At 33.8% G+C, this 21006-nt stretch overlaps 1 protein-coding gene across 23 annotated transcripts in view; it reads left to right on the top strand.

The window, feature by feature from the left end:
• kcnma1a (potassium large conductance calcium-activated channel, subfamily M, alpha member 1a) overlaps positions 1-21006 on the top strand; it is a 691811-nt gene that overhangs the window by 388551 nt on the left and 282254 nt on the right. For all 23 annotated transcript variants that reach the window (XM_061936588.1, XM_061936904.1, XM_061937671.2 and 20 more), the window contains exons 6-8: positions 13248-13323; positions 13727-13802; positions 18345-18515. In XM_061936588.1, coding sequence (XP_061792572.1) covers positions 13248-13323; positions 13727-13802; positions 18345-18515 — 323 coding nt within the window. The remainder of the gene's footprint in view (positions 1-13247; positions 13324-13726; positions 13803-18344; positions 18516-21006) is intronic.

The raw sequence follows: 21006 nt of genomic DNA, 5'->3' as shown, positions 1-21006 counted from the left end.
ATAAACTCACTACACCGGTATGTTTTAGCGCTTTCATTGCGAGTTTACTGACAGATATAAGTAAGAACTTTACACTACTTTATATTAGAAATGGCAACAGCGGAGGATGAATGTCACATAACAAGAAGAAAGAGTAGCTTATCGACTACGGTGTCGCCACGGACTACAAAGGCGGAAGCTCGCAAATTTTCAAAACTTATGCAGATCCAAATACAGATCAGCAGGTACCTATCAGAAGGTAAGAAAAGTTGCTTTTGCATAATATTGCGATACAAAATGCCCGATAATGTCTTACTTTATACACACACCATAATAATACTCGTATGTTGAAGCACAGTACAATACATCAAGCTTCATAGCTTACCGAAGTCGTACTAAAACATGTTAATAGATTTTTGAGCGCCGTTTGTAATGTCCTATTTTTTATTTTTTATTTACTTATTTTAATTTTTTTTTATTGACATCCAGCATCAGACATTCCTATCCATTACATCATATTCACATAAATCATATATCTATTGTCTGCCCTAAATGTCAAAATATTTTTGTTTATATCCCATCCATACCACCCCCCCCCCAAAAAAGAAACAACAACAAAAAAAGTAATATCTACAAATACATTGATTAAATAAACAGAAAAAAAAGAAAAAAAAGGAAATAATACAATAATAATAATAAATAAAATAAAATACAAACAGATATATGTATACATATATATATATATATATATATATATATATATATATATATATATATATATATATATATATATATATATATATATATATATATATATATATATATATATATGTATACATACATACTTATACACATATAGGATGTAATCCCTTTTTTTTTTTTTTTTTGCAGTACAATCACTAATTCGAAAAATTTAAGTTCGAAAAAAGAATGTTCTATATTTTCAATGGAACATATAACATTTTGTTAAAAAAGTTAAAGTTAGTGAATTTCACACACTCACACACACTAAGTGTGGTGAAATTTGGTCTCTGCATTTGACCCATCCCCTGGTTCACCCCCTGGGAGGTGAGGGGAGCAGTGAGAAGTCAAAATGTCAAAATATTTTTGTTTATATCCCATCCATACCCCCCCCCCCCCCCCCCCAAAAAAAAAAAAAAAGAAACAACAAAAAAAACAAAGTAATATCTACAAATACATCGATTAAATAAACAGAAAAAAGAAAAAGAAAAAAAAGGAAATAATAATACAATAATAATAATAATAATAAATGAAATAAAATATAAACAGATACATAAATATATATATATATATATATATATATATATATATATATATATATATATATATATATATATATATATATATATATATATATATATATATGTATACATACATACTTATACACATATAGGATGTAATCCCTTTTTTTTTTTTTTTTTGCAGTACAATCACTAATTCGAAAAATTTAAGTCCAAAAAAAGAATGTTCTATATTTTCAATGGAACATATAACATTTTGTTAAAAAAGTTAAAGTTAGTGATTTTCACACACTCACACACACTAAGTGTGGTGAAATTTGTCCTCTGCATTTGACCCATCCCCTGGCTCACCCCCTGGGAGGTGAGGGGAGCAGTGAGAAGTCAAAATGTCAAAATATTTTTGTTTATATCCCATCCATACCACCCCCCCCCCCCCCCCCCCCCCCCCCAAAAAAAGAAACAACAAAAAAAACAAAGTAATATCTACAAATACATCGATTAAATAAACAGAAAAAAAAAAATAAATTAAAAAAGAAAAAGGAAATAATAATACAACAATAATAATAATAAATAAAATAAAATATAAACAGATACATATATATATATATATATATATATATATATATATATATATATATATATATATATATATATATATATAAACATATGTATACATACATACTTATACACATATAGGATGTAATCCCTATTTTTTTTTTTTTTTGCAGTACAATCACTAATTCGAAAAATTAAAGTTCGAAAAATTAATGTTCTATATTTTCAATGGAACATATAACATTTTGTTAAAAAAGTTAAAGTTAGTGAATTTCACACACTCACACACACTAAGTGTGGTGAAATTTGGTCTCTGCATTTGACCCATCCGTCCGGGAATCATTTTTGGTGATTTAACCCCCAATTCCAACCCATTTTTATAGTCTTTGGTATGACTCGGCCGGGGTTTGAACTCACAACGTACCGATCTCAGGGCGGACACTCTAACCATTAGGCCACCGAGTAGGTGTTGTTTACTTGAGTCATATTGCAGTCTGCACATATCTCTTATGTGTGACTGCCATCATATTGCAGTCTACACGTATCTCTTATGTGTGACTGCCATCTACTAGTCACACTTATAATTTCACCATGTACTAAATAAAATAGCTTCGAGGTCGGTAAGCACAACCAAAATGATTCTGTACATTAGGTTATAAGGCGCACTGTCGAGTTTTGGGAAAATGAAAGGATTTTAAGTGCGCCTTATAGTTAGAAAAATATGGTAAATAAAAATGAGGGGATGGGTCAAATGCAGAGGATAAATTTCACCACACCAAGTGTGTGTGTGACAATCATTGGTACTTTAACTTTGAACTTTTATAAGGCGCACTGTCGACTTTTGAGAAAATGAAAGGATTTTGTAGTCGGAAAAATACAGTACATGAGTAAAAAAATTGATAAGATAAGAATATATTTATATAAAAAATTAATTGGCTTTATGTTTATTCAAGATTGCCAACTGTAAATTATTTAAATGTTGTACGGTATTTTGTACATAATCGTCTTGATTCCTGTAAAGCTCTGTAGCGAATACAGGTTTTAGGAGTGGATAAATGCTGTGAATAATAGCTGCCACAGGATATGAACATCAAGATGCAAATTTGATCATTTCCTTTTTATTTGATTGACGCCAAGTGTGTGTCGAACGTGACGCATCGTAGCATGATCTAATCCTGACAGGGTATAATCCCAGATGAAGCAGGCCGCTGATTGATAAAAGGTCCTCAAAGCCTCAATGAAGCAACCGGAATTTTTTTTTTTTTTTTTTTTTTTTGAATGAGCATCTGGCCATCCGACACGTGTGTTCCACCCTCGTGTGTAAAAGAAGCTTTGGCATGTGTGGCCGGGAGATTTACCCCTCACGTGTTCCGAGGCAGCGGGAATTCATCGAGATTTGTTTTTTTCCCCGCCAGTTTATGCCAATCATAACACAACACTTGTGAAGATGCTACTGTACGTTTTCCAGAGACACATCGTGACGTTGTGAAGGAGCAGTTTGTTCATTCTGACCCACGCTGAACCATGTTATCAATGCAAAGCAATATTATGTGGAACCTCCATTTACAAACCTAACTGGTTCTTAAACAGGGTTTGTAAATAGACACGTTTGTATATTCAAGCAATTCGTCCATAAAAACAATGTAAACATGAGTAATAAATCCCAACCTGGACAAAGGTTTGTATTTTAATAATAATAGATTTTATTTGTGAAAAGCACTTTATATTGAGTAAACAATCTCAAAGTGCTACAGTGTATTAAAAAATAAAAAAAATTAAAAAAAAGATAATACAGAAATAAATAAAAAATAAAAACTCGAACAGCCAAATAGCTACAGCTAGTATGCACATCTAAAAAAAGGCTTTTTTAAAAAGAAGGGCTTTTAAGCCTTTTTTAAAAGCATCCACAGTCTGTGGTGCCCTCAGGTGGCCAGGGAGAGCGTATGGCGTCACATTAGTGCCAAAAATCCGAGCGCATAAAAACTGTTATTGCGCGCTGATTCTCCACTTCGTGTGCGCGCGCGACACCATTTTGCGCGCGTGGTGCCTTTTTGCGCGCGCGCGACGCCTTTCTGCGCGCTCTCTGTGTACTCCTGGCATCTCTCCTTGCGCTGTCATGCTTCTTTTTGGCACTTTGGGGGCGGGTATGCTTAGACGGCCCCTCCTTTCTGATTGGCTGTGAGCATTTTTCATATGACCAATCATTCTCCAGCGTAGCAACGTTGTAGCCATCTTACCTCGGACATCTAGCCTCAATCATTACATTGATGTCAATGGTACATTTACTAATTAAATTACCATAACTTGCTCGATTTTCGACCAATTTACAAACGGTTTGCCTTGTTACAAATCTTATTACATGTAGATATGACATCGGATGCCTTACCTGTTGAAATTACCTCTTTCGGTTTAAAAAAAAATGACTTAATTGTGCAACATAGTTGTGTAGGGTCAGTGTTAGTCAGTTCTCTGATTATTTTAAACTGTTTCAGAATACATTATTAAAAGCTATTTTTAACATTTTAAAAACAAAATTCAAAGATTATTTCATTAATTTTATGGCTGAATCAAAAGAAATTCCATAAATTAGAAAACAAATGTTCAAGAAGAAGTGAAAATATAAAATAATGTTATGGTTGGATGTTATTGCTGGTGGACCAGTTCTGGCTGAAAGATGTGATTATGGTGTTTGTTGTCTTATTATTTATTTGGGTCACATTTTGTATTACCCTGTATTGTGTTTATGTGGTATGAAATAACCTTCATCAGCGCGCAACATTTTTTTATCCACTTCTTCCTCCGTAAATCTTGATACATATTGACGATGACACGCCCTGCTATACTTCTGATTGGCTCTGAGCATTTTTCAGCATTTTTCGCCTGACCAATCAGAAAGAAGGGGCCATCTAAGCATACCCGCCCCCAAAGTGCCAAAAAGAAACATGACAGCGCGAGGAGAGATGCCAGGAGTACACAGAGAGCACGCAGAAAGGCGTCGCGCGCTCGCAGAAAGGCACCGCGCGCGCGCAAAAGGGTGTTGCGCGCGCGCACAAAGTGGAGAATCAGCGCGCGATAACAGTTTTTATGCGCTCGGATTTTTGGCACTAATGTGACGCCATAAGAGCGTTCCACAGACTGGGAGCGGCGGAGCAGAAAGCCCGGTCTCCCATTGTTCGTAGCTTTGTCCTCGGAGGTTGGAGGACAAAGGACAAAGGATTTTAGTAAAATTTTTTACACTTTGAACTAGAGATGTCTGTTAATGGCTTTTTTGCCGATATCCGATATTCCGATATTGACCAACTCTTAAATACCGATTCCGATATCAACCGATACCGATATATACAGTGGTGGAATTAACACGTTATTATGCCTAATTTTGTTGTGATGCCCCGCTGGATGCATTAAACAATGTAACAACATTTTCCAAAATAAATCAACTCAAGTTATGGAAAAAAAAAATGCCAACATGGCACTGCCATATTTGTTATTGAAGTCACAAAGTGCATTATTTTTTTTTAACATGCCTCAAAACAGCAGCTTGGAATTTGGGACATGCTCTCCCCGAGAGAGCATGAGGAGGTTGATGTGGGCTGGGTTAGGGGTAGGGGGTGGCAGGGGGTGGCAGGGGGTGTATATTGTAGCGGCCCGGAAGAGTTAGTGCTGCAAGGGGTTCTGGGTATTTGTTCTGTTGTGTTTATGTTGTGTTACAGTGCGGATGTTCTCCCGAAATGTGTTTGTCATTCTTGTTTGGTGTGGGTTCACAGTGTGGCGCATATTTGTAACAGTGTTAAAGTTGTTTATACCAGTGGTCCCCAACCACCGGGCTGTGGATCGATTGGTAAAGAAATTAAAAAATTAAAAAATACAAAATAAATATTTATTTTTTATTTTTTATTTTTTATTAAATCAACATAAAAAACACAAGATACACTTACAATTAGTGCACCAACCCAAAAAACCTTTCTCCCCCATTCACACTCATTCACACAAAAGGGTTGTTTCTTTCTGTTATTAATATTCTGGTTCCTACATTATATATCAATATATATCAATACAGTCTGCAGGGATACAGTCCGTAAGCACACATGATTGTATTTTTTTATGACAAAAAAATCAACAACAACAACAAAAAAAACCATTTAGTTATCGATCCGATACCAAGTAGTTACAGGATCATACATTGGTCATATTCAAAGTCCTCATGTGTCCAGGGACATATTTCCTGAGTTTATAAACATAATATGAATTTAAAAAAAAGGAAAAAAGATTTTGTGACGAGAAAAAATATCGATGTTATTATAGTGGTATCGACTAGATACGCTATTGTAGTTGGTATCATTACAGTGGATGTCAGGTGTAGATCCACCCATGGCATTTGTTTACATTCAGGAGCGCTATCAAAAGGAATTGTTTTACATTTAGAAAAAAATCATAATATCACTCCTTTAATGCGCCTTTTAGTCCGGTGCGCCCTATGGTCCGAAAAATACGGTAATTACAATTAAATGCATTTAATAACTACTCCTTTTCGGACATGTGAAAATGTAAATATGCGATGTAGCACACTGCACTTTCAAAACCAACACCATAACCATGTTTAATACAATTTAATACATCTGCAGAATGATATATTACAATATAAAATATTGTATTTCTGTCATGTTGTTCCACTTTGACGTCTCTATGGGTTATTCATATTTTTGTTCTGCATCGTTTCCGTTTTTTTAATCCTCCACAAAGTTTGTTTTTCATTTGACAAAAAGGATTTCAGGCAAAGCTTCGCCTCGATGAGAGACAAAGCAACATAACGGTTGATGAAAGGGGAATTTGTTTGGGTGTTTGGGATTAAAAAAGGTGGAACAAAATCATATAAGAGATGACGTTTGGCTCCCAGGGACACAATCACTCAGACGTGCTGTGTGGTCATAGCCGTGGTTTTGTTCGTCAAACTCGGCCGTAGGAAGACCTGGGAAGGGATTTCAGCTATGATACCTCCAAAGCTGCTGGTGTACCGGCATACCCTCAGCGAGGTTTACTTGGAGAACTTCCAGGAGACGCCTCGGCGGAAGAAGTCCTGCGGAGAGCTTTTCCAGAACGGCTACAGAGTGAGACAGGGCCACCGTGCTCAGGAGGGACTGGAGAGGCCGACTGGACTTTACCATTCTGTTTGCAGCTGCGTACGCCTCCTCTCCAACTGGGGTAAAACTATTTTTGGAGGGGTTTTCATTGATCGAGTACTTGGATTAGATTTTCAATCCAGGCCTTGATTAACATAAATGATGCAATTAACACACATTTTCACTAAACCCTTGTGCCAGATTAGGATTGACTATACACACTTATTCCTAGGATCCAGAAGGGACCCGCTCATAAAAGTGTCATAAATCCACAATTAATTGTTTACATTTTTTTTTAATTGCCAATGCTTGTAGATAGAGATGTCCGATAATATCTGCCGATAAATGCTTTAAAATGTAATATCGGAAATTATCGGTATCGTTTTTTTTCAATTATCAGTATCGTTTTATTTATTTATTTATTTTTTTTATTTATTTTTTATTAAATCAACATAAAAAACACAAGATACACATACAATTAGTGCACCAACCCAAAAAACCTCCCTCCCCCATTCACACTCATTCACACAGAAGGGTTGTTTCTTTCTGTTATTAATATTCTGGTCCCTACATTATATATCAATATATATCAATACAGTCTGCAGGGATACAGTCCGTAAGCACACATGATTGTGCGTGCTGCTGGTCCACTAATAGTACTAACCTTTAACAGTTAATTTTACTCATTTTCATTAATTACTAGTTTCAATGTAACTGTTTTTATATTGTTTTACTTTCTTTTTTTATTCAAGAAAATGTTTTTAATGTATTTATCTTATTTTATTTTATTATTTTCAGAAAAAGGACCTTATCTTCACCATACCTGGTTGTCCAAATTAGGCATAATAATGTGTTAATTCCACGCCTGCATATATCGGTATCGGTTGATACCGGTATCGGTAATTAAAGAGTTGGACAATATCGGATGTCGGCAAAAAGCCATTATCGGAAATCCCTACTTGTAGAGTTTTAACAACTTAAAATTGATTCAATGAAAATTTTCGGGTTTTTTTTAATGTTTTTTTTTTCAGTGTTTTATGCCAGTTTGTATGACAGTTTTATTTGTAATGGGAAAAACCAAAATATGCAATATTTCTACAAATATGTTTCAAATTGGACTAGCAATTGCACACTGTTCAAGCGTCCTCTGCGCACGGCAAATCTATGCCACGCACAAAATCAAATAAAAAAATAAGCGCATAACAATTTTCGACACACGGACACGACAGAGAAAACAGTTTTCGTCATCATTGTTCAAATATTGTGACGTCTGTCGAGACGCTTATCTCCGTTCGGTGCCACACGTCCACACCATCAAAATGCTGAGGCAACAATTTCCACATCAACACCGTATGAAAAAATTAGTGATTTTTTTGGTTGTGATTTCCTTCTCTGCATGAAAGTTTAAAAGTAGCATATATTAATGCAGTATGAAGAAGAATGTTTTAATGTAGACATGCAAGCCTTGAAAGAAAATTTTGAAAATCAAGACTACATTTCCTGCAAATGGGTGCATTTCTACCCTATATTTTAACTTTAGATTTATTCTCATATCAAACTCTTTTGGCTGTCTTTTTGACACTTACATCCAGCGCCCCCCTCCACACCCTGGATTATAAATAATGTAAATAATTCAATGTGATTATCTTGTGTGATGACTGTATTATGATGATAGTATATATCTGATAGTATATATCTGTATCATGAATCAATTAAGTGGACCCCGACTTAAACAAGTTGAAAAACTTATTGGGGTGTTACCATTTAGTGGTCAATTGTACGGAATATGTACTTCACTGTGCAACCTACTAATAAAAGTCTCAATCAATCAATCAAAACACATAGAATCATCATACTGCTGTGATTATATGCATCAAGTGTTCATTCAAGGCTAAGGCAAAATATCGAGATATATATTGTGTATCGCAATATGGCCTTAAAATATCGCAATATTAAAAAAAGGCCATATCGCCCAGCCCTAGTTCAATGATGCCATTTCTGTTTGTCATGTATAATTTTGTCTATTTTGTGTTTATCCTTGAATAAACAGGTCAGTTTCTTGTTACCAACCATTGTGTATTATTCAAACTCACCTAATTCAGCTGGCTAGTTGTTATCAAGAGTACTAAAACCCTTTTCAACATGATTCTGACAACTAAGTAGGCTAAATAACTTTAAACTTTAATACATGCTCGGATAGGCCAGTATCGGTCAGTATCGGTATCGGTCAGTATCGGTATCGAATCGGAAATACAAAAACAATATCGGTATCGTATCGGAAGTGCAAAAACCTGGATCGGGACATCCCTAAAATGGACCATTGGAGGTTGGGTAATCAAAGCCTTGAATAGGGCAATAACTCATAACAGCGTTGATTTTGATACAGGAGAGAAGTAGACACCAGTGTTGTCCCGATACCATTCGGTACTTTTCGCTACTTTTATAAATAAAGGGTACCATAAACAATGTCATTATTGGCTTTATTTTAACAAAAAATATTATGGTACATTAAAAATATTAGGGATGTCCGATAATGGCTTTTTGCCGATATCTGATATTCCGATATTGACCAAACCCTTAATTACCGATACCGATATCAACCGATACCAATATAAACAGTCATTATTATTATGCCTAATTTGGACAACCAGGTATGGTGAAGATAAGGTCCTTTTTAAAATAAGATAAATAAATTAAAAACATTTTCTTGAATAAAAAAAGAAAGTAAAACAATATAAAAACAGTTACATAGAAACTAGTAATTAATGAAAATGAGTAAAATTAACTGTTAAAGGTTAGTACTATTAGTGGACCAGCAGCACGCACAATCATGTGTGCTTACGGACTGTATCCCTTGCAGACTGTATTGATATATATTGATATATAATGTAGGAACCAGAATATTAATAACAGAAAGAAACAACCCTTTTGTGTGAATGAGTGTAAATGGGGGAGGAAGGTTTTTTTGGGTTGGTGCACTAATTGTAAGTGTATCTTGTGTTTTTTATGTTGATTTAATAAAAAAAAAAATTAATAAAAAAAAATAAATAAAATAAAAAAACGATACTGATAATAAAAAAAACGATACCGATAATTTCCGATATTACATTTTAATTTCCGATATTACATTTTAACGCATTTATCTAATTGTGAGAGTCTAGTCCATAGTGGATCTAACATAATAGTGAGAGTCCAGTCCATAGTGGATCTAACATAATAGTGAGAGTCCAGTCCATAGTGGATCTAACATAATAGTGAGAGTCCAGTTCATAGTGGATCTAACATAATAGTGTGAGAGTCCAGTCCATAGTGGATCTAACATAATAGTGAGAGTCCAGTCCATAGTGGATGTAACATAATAGTGACAGTCCAGTCCATAGTGGATCTATCATAATAGTGAGAATCCAGTCCATAGTGGATCCAACATAATAGTGAGAGTCCAGTCCATAGTGGATCTATCATAATAGTGAGAGTCCAGTCCATAGTGGATCTAACATAATAGTGAGAATCCAGTCCATAGTGGATCTAACATAATAGTGAGAGTTCAGTCCATAGTGGATCTAACATAATAGTGAGAGTCCAGTCCATAGTGGATCTAACATAATAGTGAGAGTCCAGTCCATAGTGGATCTAACATAATAGTGAGAGTCCAGTCCATAGTGGATCTAACATAATAGTGAGAGTCCAGTCCATAGTGGATCCAGCATAATAGTGAGAGTCCAGTCCATAGTGGATCTAACATAATAGTGAGAGTCCAGTCCATAGTGGGGCCAGCAGGGGATCATCTTGAGTGGAGACAGGTCAGCAGCGCAGAGACGTCCCCAACTGATGCACAGATGAGTGGTCCACCCCGGGTACCGACTTTGAACAGTTAGCACGTCATCTGTGGTCACCTGATAACCTCTCCACGCAGGAGAGGGGGGCAGAGCAGAAAAGAGAGACGGCAGATCAACTGGTCTAAAAAGGGGGTCTATTTAAAGGCTAGATCAGTGTTTTTCAACCTTTTTTGAGCCAAGGCACATTTTTTGCGTTGAAAAAATCCGGAGGCACACCACCAGCAGAAATCGTTAAAAACGAAACTCAGTTGACAGTAAAAAGTCGCAATTGTTGGATATGACTTTAAACCATAACCAAGCATGCATCACTATAGCTCTTGTCTCAAAGTAGGTGTACTGTCACCACCTGACTTATTTAGACTTTTTTTGGTGTTTTCCCGTGTGTAGTGTTTTAGTTCTTGTCTTGCGCTCCTATTTTGGTGGCTTTTTCTCTTTTTTTGGTATTTTCCTGTAGCAGTTTCATGTCTTCCTTTGAGCGATATTTCCCACATCCACTTTGTTTTCGCAATCAAGAATATTTCACTTGTTTTTATCCTTCTTTGTGGGGACCTTGTTGATTGTCACGTCATGTACGGATGTACATTGTAGACGCTGTCTTTGCTCCACAGTAAGTCTTTGCTGTCGTCCAGCGTTCTGTTTTTGTTTACTTTGTAGCCAGTTCAGTTTTAGTTTCGTTCTGCATAGCCATCCCTAAGCTTCAATGCCTTTTCTTAGGGGCACTCACCTTTTGTTTATTTTTGGTTTAAGCATTAGACACCTTTTTACCTTTTAACGACATCTACAAAGCAATTAGGTACCGGCTGCCACCTACTGATATGGAAGAGTATTACACGGTTACTCTGCCGAGTTCTAGACAGCACCGACACTCAACAACAACACATCATTTGCAGAGTATAATTACTAGTTTGCAAAAAATATTTTTAACCCAAATAGGTGAAATTAGATAACCTCCCACGGCACACCAGACTGTATGTGTGCCACGGCACAGTTGGTTGAAAAACACTGGGCTAGAGTATACAAATGAGTTTTAAGATGGGACTTAAATGCTTCTACTGAGGTAGCATCTCTAACTGTTACCGGTAGGGAATTCCAGAGTACTGGAGCCGGAATAGAAAACGCTCTATAGCCCGCAGACTTTGTTTGGGCTCTGGGAATCACTAATAAGCCAGAGCCACAAATGTAAAACAACGAAAAACCAAAAATGAGCAATAAATAGTACCTGTTGCGTACATGCGTACCTCCCTGCTTGACACTCAGCATCAAGGGTTGGAATTGGGGGTTACATCACCAAAATGTATTCCCGGGCGTGGCCGCCGCTGCTGCTCACTGCTCCCCTCACCTCCCAGGGGGTGATCAAGGGTGATGGGTCAAATGCAGAGAGTAATTCTACTCTTCTCATGAAAATTGTGATGCTCCCTTGAATATGATGATATATTTAAATATATATCGTATTTTCCGCACCATAAGGCGCCCTGGGTTATAAGCCGCGCCTTCAATGAACGGCATATTTCAAAACTTTGTCCACCTATAAGCCGCCCCGTGTTGTAAGCCGCATCTAACTGCGCTAAAGGAATGTCAAAAAACAGTCAGATAGGTCAGTCAAACTTTAATAATATATTAAAAACCAGCGTTCTAACAACTCTGTTCACTCCCAAAATGTACGCAAATGTGCAATCACAAACATACGTATATCAACATGGACAGAGCTGCGTGAAAAAAGCCACCCGGCCTCTTCGCGTAAACTTACCTTAACCACTCGCTCATCTTTTCTTCATCCATCCCTTCGAGTTAGCTTTTATGATGACGCCGGCTGGAAAGGTCTCTTTTGGCAAGGTCTTCCTTTTGAATATCACCATGGGTGGAAGTTTCTGGCCATTAGCATGGCAAGCTAGAACCACAGTGAAGGATGACTTCTCATTCCCTGTGGTGCGAATATTCACCGTACGTGCTCCCGTTGTATCCACAGTGCGGTTCACAGGAATATCAGTTGCTGTGAAATAGTAATCCGTGTGCGGATGGAGAGATTGCGTCTTTTCATGAACCGGATCCCTGTCGTTTAGTAGGAGCCATTTTGTGGTCTTTACAGATGTAAACACACAAAGGAAATGAAACGTACGGTGATATCCGCGCGCTTTTTCTTCTTCTACGCGGGCGGGTGGTTGCTTACAGTAGAAGAAGAAGCGCTTCCTGTTCTATGGGGGCGGGTGCTTACCTTGGCGGTTGCTTGCGTCGAAGAAGAAGCGCTTCCTGTTCTACCGGGAAAAAAGATGGCGGCTGTTTACCGAAGTTGCGAGACCGAAACTTTATGAAAATGAATCTTAATATTTATCCATATATAAAGCGCACCGGGTTATAAGCCGCACTGTCAGCTTTTGAGAAAATTTGTGGTTTTTAGGTGCGCCTTATAGTGCGGAAAATACGGTATATATTTTTAAGCTCTATCGGATCCCTGATGTACTAACGTCTCTATTCTGTTTTCCCTTCTCTCTGCCTCACAGGTTTGAGATTCCTAAGAGCGCTGCGATTGATACAGTTCTCGGAAATCTTGCAGTTTTTGAACATCTTGAAAACAAGGTAACATTCTCTGAAAACAAAGTAACATTCTCCCCACAAGCACGATCACAACACTCCCACCCCCCCTTTGTCTAATAAAGACATTATTTTAAAGTTTAAAAGCCGTATTTATTATCCTATTCTGTGTCTTAAGTAGTTAATGATGGGTTTTGGAGTTTGGATGTATAAATAATGATGTTGTATTCCACTATGATTATACAAGACATGTTAATTATTGGTCTCTCAAATAGAGGTTCACATTCACACACTAAGATTTACAACGTGCTCGGTAATACCGAGTATTATCAGCCAAATCTGCACCTCATCATGTTGGATTTGAATGATTTTACAGGGGCCAATTATTATGTCTATCCTTAATAACGTTGCTTGAAATTAGTCACGCTTTTTGTCTTCTGCTTTTCAGCAATTCCATCAAGCTGGTGAACCTGTGTTCCATCTTCATAAGCACATGGCTTACCGCTGCGGGATTCATACATTTGGTAAGTGGGTTAGGGTGAGGAATTCAATTTTTTTTTTTTTTTTTTACATAATAAAGAATGGATCTGCATGTTCTGATTGGTTAAACTGCTGCAATGTAAGCTAATATAAGTCTCTTTTTTTGCATTTTGATGGGGCCTTTCAATTTGTTTGATCAGGGCATGTTAAAAAAAAAGAATAATAATATTAATAAATGTATTTTAAAAAGTCATGCTTTCAACTAGGAAAAACATATTTTAAAAATCTGAACTATATTTTAAAATTGTTTATTATTGTTAATTTTTGGTGAAGTAACTTTTTTATTTTATTTTATTTCATGACCGATTTATTAATGTCATGGTGTGATTATTTAAACAGCAATGTAAACAAGGGTGCTCTTTTTTGGCGCTATGTCATCATTAAATAAATGGACATGAAATTTATTTTTAGAAAAAAGGTAATTGAATAAAAAAAATGGACACATCTGTCATAAAATTGTTAAATGTAACTGTTATTAAATAAATGCATTAAAAGCATAAATCTCTCATAAAATAAATGTCTGTCATTAGATAAATAAATTAAAATAATTTTGACCTAATACATTAAATAATACATTTATTATTATACAAATCATTAAAAATAATTCTGACCTAATAAATTAAATAATACATTTGTCATTCGATGAATCCATTAAAATAAACCTGTCATTAAATAAATAAATATGTCTGTCATTAGATAAATACATTAAAATAATTCTGACTTAATAAATTAAATAATACATTTGTAATCCGATTAATACATTAAAATAAACATGTCATTAAATAAATAAATATGTCTGTCATCAGATAAATACATTAAAATAATGTTGACCTAATACATTAAATAATACATTTGTCACTAAATAAATACATACAAAAATAAATATATCATAAAATAAGTATGTCTGTCATTAGATAAATACATTAGAATAATTTTGACCTAATAAATTAAACAATACATTTGTTATTAGATGAATACATTAAAATAATTCTGACCTAATAAATTAAATAATACATTTGTCATTCAATGAATACATTAAAATAAACCTGTCATTAAATAAATAAATATGTCTGTCATTAGATAAATACGTTAAAATAATTCTGGCTTAATAAATTAATAATACATTTGTCATTAGATAAATACATTGAAATAATTCTGACCTAATAAAATAAATAATACATTTGTCATTCACTGAATACATTCAAATAAATCTGTCATTGAATAAATGAATATGTCAGTCATTAGATAATGACATTAAAATAAATCTGACTTAATTAATTAAATAAAACATTTGTCATTCGATGAATACATTAAAATAAACCTGTCATTAAATAAAAATATATATGTCTGTCATCAGATAAATACATACACATAATTTTGACCTAATACATTAAATAATATATTTGTCACTAAATAAATACATAAACAAATTAATATCTCATAAAATAAATATGTCTGCCATTAGATAAATACATTAACATAATTCTGACCTAATACATTAATAATGCATTTGTTATTAGATAAATACATTAAAATAGTTCTGACCTAATAAAATAAATAATACATTTGTCATTCGTTGAATACATTAAAATACATCTGTCATTAAATAAATAAATATGTCAGTCATTAGATAAAGACATTAAAATAAATCTGACTTAATGAATTAAATAACATTTGTCATTCGATGAATACATTAAAATAAACCTGTCATTATATTAATAAATATGTCTGTCATCAGATAAATACATTAAAATAATTTTGATCTAATACATTAAATAATACATTTGTCACTAAATAAATACATTAAAAAAATTGATATCTCATAAAATACATATGTCTGTCATTAGATAAATACATTAACATAATTCTGACCTAATTAATTGAATAATACATTTGTCATTAGATTAATACATTGAAATAATTATGACCTAATAAAATAAATAATACATTTGCCATTCGATGAATACATTAAAATAAACCTGTCATTAAATAAATAAATATGACAGTCATTAAATAAATACATTAAAATAATTCTGACTTAATAAATTAATAATACATTTGTCATTAGATAAATACATTAAAATAGTTCTGACCTAATAAAATAAATAATACATTTGTCATTTGTTGAATACATTAAAATATATCTGTCATTAAATACATAAATATGTCTGTCATTAGATAAATACATTAACATAATTCTGACCTAATAAATTAAATAATACATTTGTCATTCGATGAATACATTAAAATAAACCTGTCATTAAATTAATAAATATGTCTGTCATCAGATAAATACATAACAATAATTTTGACCTAATACATTAAATAATACATTTGTCACTAAATAAATACATTAAAAAAATTGATATCTCATAAAATAAATATGTCTGTCATTAGATAAATACATTAACATAATTCTGACCTAATACATTAATAATGCATTTGTTATTAGATACATACATTAAAATAGTTCTGACCTAATAAAATAAATAATACATTTGTCATTCGTTGAATACATTAAAATACATCTGTCATTAAATAAATAAATATGTCAGTCATTAGATAAAGACATTAAAATAAATCTGACTTAATTAATTAAATAATACATTTGTCATTCGATGAATACAATAAATTAATAAATATATCTGTCATCAGATAAATACATAAAAATAATTTTTACCTAATACATTAAATAATACATTTGTCACTAAATAAATACATTAAAAAAAATTGATACCTCACAAGATAAACATGTCTGTCATTAGATAAATACATTAACATAATTCTGACCTAATAAATTGAATAATACATTGAAATAATTCTGACCTAATAAAATAAATAATACATGTGTCATTCGATGAATACATTAAAATAAATATGTCATTAAATAAATAAATATGTCTGTCATTAGATAAAGACATTAAAATCATTCTGACCTAATAAAATAAATAATACATTTGTCATTCGATGAATACATTAAAATAAAAAATAAATATGTCAGTCATTAGATAAAGACATTAAAATAAATCTGACTTAATTAATTAAATAATACATTTGTCATTCGATGAATACATTAAAATAAACCTGTCATTAAATTAATAAATATGTCTGTCATCAGATAAATACATAAAAATGATTTTGACCTAATACATTAAATAATACATTTGTCACTAAATAAATACATTAAAAAAATTGATATCTCATAAAATAAATATGTCTATCATTAGATAAATACATTAACATAATTCTGACCTAATAAATTGAATAATACATTTGTCATTAGATTAATACATTGAAATAATTATGACCTAATAAAATAAATAATACATGTGTCATTCGATGAATACATTAAAATAAACCTGTCATTAAATAAATAAATATGACAGTCATTAAATAAATACATTAAAATAATTATGACTTAATAAATTATATACTACATTTGTCATTAGATTAATACATTGCAGTAATTCTGACCTAATAAAATAAATAATACATGTGTCATTCGATGAATACATTAAAATACATCTGTCATTAAATAAATAAATATGTCTGTCATCAGATAAATACATAAAAATAATTTTGACCTAATACATTAAATAATACATTTGTCACTAAATAAATACATTAAAAAAAGTGATACCTCACAAAATAAACATGTCTGTCATTAGATAAATACATTAACATAATTCTGACCTAATAAATTGAATAATACATTGAAATAATTCTGACCTAATAAAATAAATAATACATGTGTCATTCGATGAATACATTAAAATAAATCTGTCATTAAATAAATAAATATGTCTGTCATTAGATAAATACATTAAAATCATTCTGACCTAATAAAATAAATAATACATTTGTCATTCGATGAATACATTAAAATAAAAAATAAATATATCAGTCATTAGATAAAGACATTCAAATAAATCTGACTTAATGAATTAAATAAATACTTCAGATCAACAAATACATAAACAATGAATTTGACCTAAATAAATAAATATCATGAAATAGATTACAATGTTCAGGACACTTATTTCAGATTATTTTTCATGAAAAAGTACATTTTTAAAAGTGTAGTTATAAAAATTGTTTAATTAGATTACATTTTGTGTACTTTACAATTTAAAACAAAACAGTATTATATTTTAATAAAGCCAAATCTAGTGGATAACAATTTACAACTGATACATGCACAAATGATGGCACATGTTAAATTTAAATGTAAGATTCATTCACATTGTATTTTAAGGACATTATGTAGAAGAAACACAGCACAAATGTAAAATATTTTAGTACATCCTTACAGTATTGTGTTTTTGTATAATTCTATTCATCAGGTCAGAGTAGAAATAACCAGTTCCTACCACTAGATGTTAGTCTAAGATCAGTATAAGCTACATTTCCCAGTGGAAGATGAAAGCAGATGCAGTTTGAGTTGAACATAATCAACTTGATTACACCAGTCGGGAGAATACGTCTAAAAAAAAAAAGTCCTTCCCTCTCTGCTCCTTACATCGTAGGTGGAAAACTCAGGGGATCCTTGGGAAAACTTCCAAAACTCCCAGCCGCTCTCCTACTGGGAATGTGTCTACCTCCTGATGGTGACCATGTCCACAGTGGGATATGGGGATGTCTATGCAAAAACCACCTTGGGGCGCCTGTTCATGGTCTTCTTTATCCTCGGCGGTTTGGTAAAAAAAAAATCAGATTTTTCTTCCTCCCATGCTCCCTTATTTATTAACCCTGTCTCTACCTCTTGCCTTAAACCTGTTTTCCCCTTGAATATATTGCATTGTTATTAAATATGATAGAAAGTAGTCGACACAAAACGCTAAATGTAGGTTTTAAATCTGTCAATATCAGGATATTGTTGTCATTGTGTAGTCCTTTCCTCCTGTTTAGCCTCTTGTTTCTTGTGCTTTGTAACTGCTCTCCCCTTATGTCTCTCTTCTTGTGTTTTGGAAAAAGACCAATATTGTATGACTATATTGTTAATGTTCTCTTAAAAAAAAAAAAAAAGCGGTTTCAGGACACCCTCCCCTTTTTGTGTCCCTTCCCACAATTCCAACAAACACAGGGGGCAGGGAGATGAGGCCTAGGCCTGCCTGACTGTTACCACGGCAACCTCAGCCTCCCGCGACCTCTCATTTAGATGTTTTTATACAAACCCCGTTTCCATATGAGTTGGGAAATTGTGTTAGATGTAAATATAAACGGAATACAATGATTTGCAAATAATAATCATTAACTTCAGAATTTGATGCCAGCAACACGTGACAAAGAAGTTGGGAAAGGTGGCAATAAATACTGATAAAGTTGAGGAATGCTCATCAAACACTTATTTGGAACATCCCACAGGTGTGCAGGCAAATTGGGAACAGGTGGGTGCCATGATTGGGTATAAAAGTAGATTCCATGAAATGCTCAGTCATTCACAAACAAGGATGGGGGCGAGGGTCACCACTTTGTCAACAAATGCGTGAGCAAATTGTTGAACAGTTTAAGAAAAAACTTTCTCAACCAGCTATTGCAAGGAATTGAGGGATTTCACCATCTACGGTCCGTAATATCATCAAAGGGTTCAGAGAATCTGGAGAAATCACTGCACGTATGCAGCTAAGCCCGTGACCTTCGATCCCTCAGGCTGTACTGCATCAACATGCGACATCAGTGTGTAAAGGATATCACCACATGGGCTCAGGAACACTTCAGAAACCCACTGTCAGTAACTACAGTTGGTCGCTACATCTGTAAGTGCAAGTTAAAACTCTCCTATGCAAGGCGAAAACCGTTTATCAACAACACCCAGAAACGCAGTCGGCTTCGCTGGGCCTGAGCTCATCTAAGATGGACTGATACAAAGTGGAAAAGTGTTCTGTGGTCTGACAAGTCCACATTTCAAATTGTTTTTGGAAACTGTGGACGTCGTGTCCTCCGGACCAAAGAGGAAAAGAACCATCCGGATTGTTATAAGCGCAAAGTTGAAAAGCCAGCATGTGTGATGGCATTGGAGTGTATTAGTGCCCAAGACATGGGTAACTTACACATCTGTGAAGGCGCCATTAATGCTGAAAGGTACATACAGGTTTTTTGGACAACATATGCTGCCATCTAAGCGCCGTCTTTTTCATGGACGCCCCTGCTTATTTCAGCAAGACAATGCCGAGCCACATTCAGCACGTGTTACAACAGCGTGGCTTCGTAAAAAAAGAGTGCGGGTCCTTTCCTGGTCCGCCTGCAGTCCAGACCTGTCTCCCATCGAAAATGTGTGGCGCATTTTGAAGCGTAAAATACGACAGCAGAGACCCCGGACTGTTGAACGACTGAAGCTCTACTTAAAACAAGAATGGGAAAGAATTCCACTTTCAAAGCTTCAACAATTAGTTTCCTCAGTTCCCAATCGTTTATTGAGGGTTGTTAAAAGGAAAGGCCATGTAACACAGTGGTGAACATGGCCTTTCCCAACTACTTTGGCACGTGTTGCAGCCATGAAATTCTAAGTTAATTATTACTTTCAAAAAAAAAAAAAATATTATGAGTTTGAACATCAAATATGTTGTCTTTGTAGTGCATTCAATTGAATATGGGTTGAAAATGATTTGCAAATCATTGTATTCCGTTTATATTTACATCTAACACAATTTCCCAACTCATATGGAAACGGGGTTTGTATTTGCAATAGGTGTTTTGTTTGAATTGATGTTTTGATATATCTTTTATACACTGTGGGTGTATTATTTGGTTATACCTGGGCGTGTATTTTCATGGTTGTGCGTATTACAATAGCTCACATTGACCTCCGTTTAGTATTTAGTTCCAAGTCAGGCACATCTTTTAGATGTTATTTTGATTTACCGTGGGTGTTTTTTTTTGTTTATCATACAGTAGCTGGAGGCGCATGTTTGTACAAACCCCAAAACCAGTGAAGTTGTGTAAATGGTAAATAAAAACAAAATATAATAATTTGCATATCATTTTCAACCTATATTCAATTGAATAGACTGCAAAGACTAGATACTTAACGATTGAACTGGAAAACGTTATTTTTTGCAAATATTAGCTCATTTGGAATTTGATGCCTGCAACATGTTTCAAAAAAGCTGGCACAAGAGGCAAAAAAGACTGAGAAAAGTTGAGGAATGCTCATCAAACACTTGTTTGGGAAATCCCACAGGTGAACAG

This window comes from Nerophis lumbriciformis, linkage group LG02 (genome assembly GCF_033978685.3).
Source record: "Nerophis lumbriciformis linkage group LG02, RoL_Nlum_v2.1, whole genome shotgun sequence".
Classification (NCBI taxonomy): Eukaryota; Metazoa; Chordata; class Actinopteri; order Syngnathiformes; family Syngnathidae; genus Nerophis; species Nerophis lumbriciformis.
This window is presented reverse-complemented; position numbering and strand designations above follow the sequence as displayed.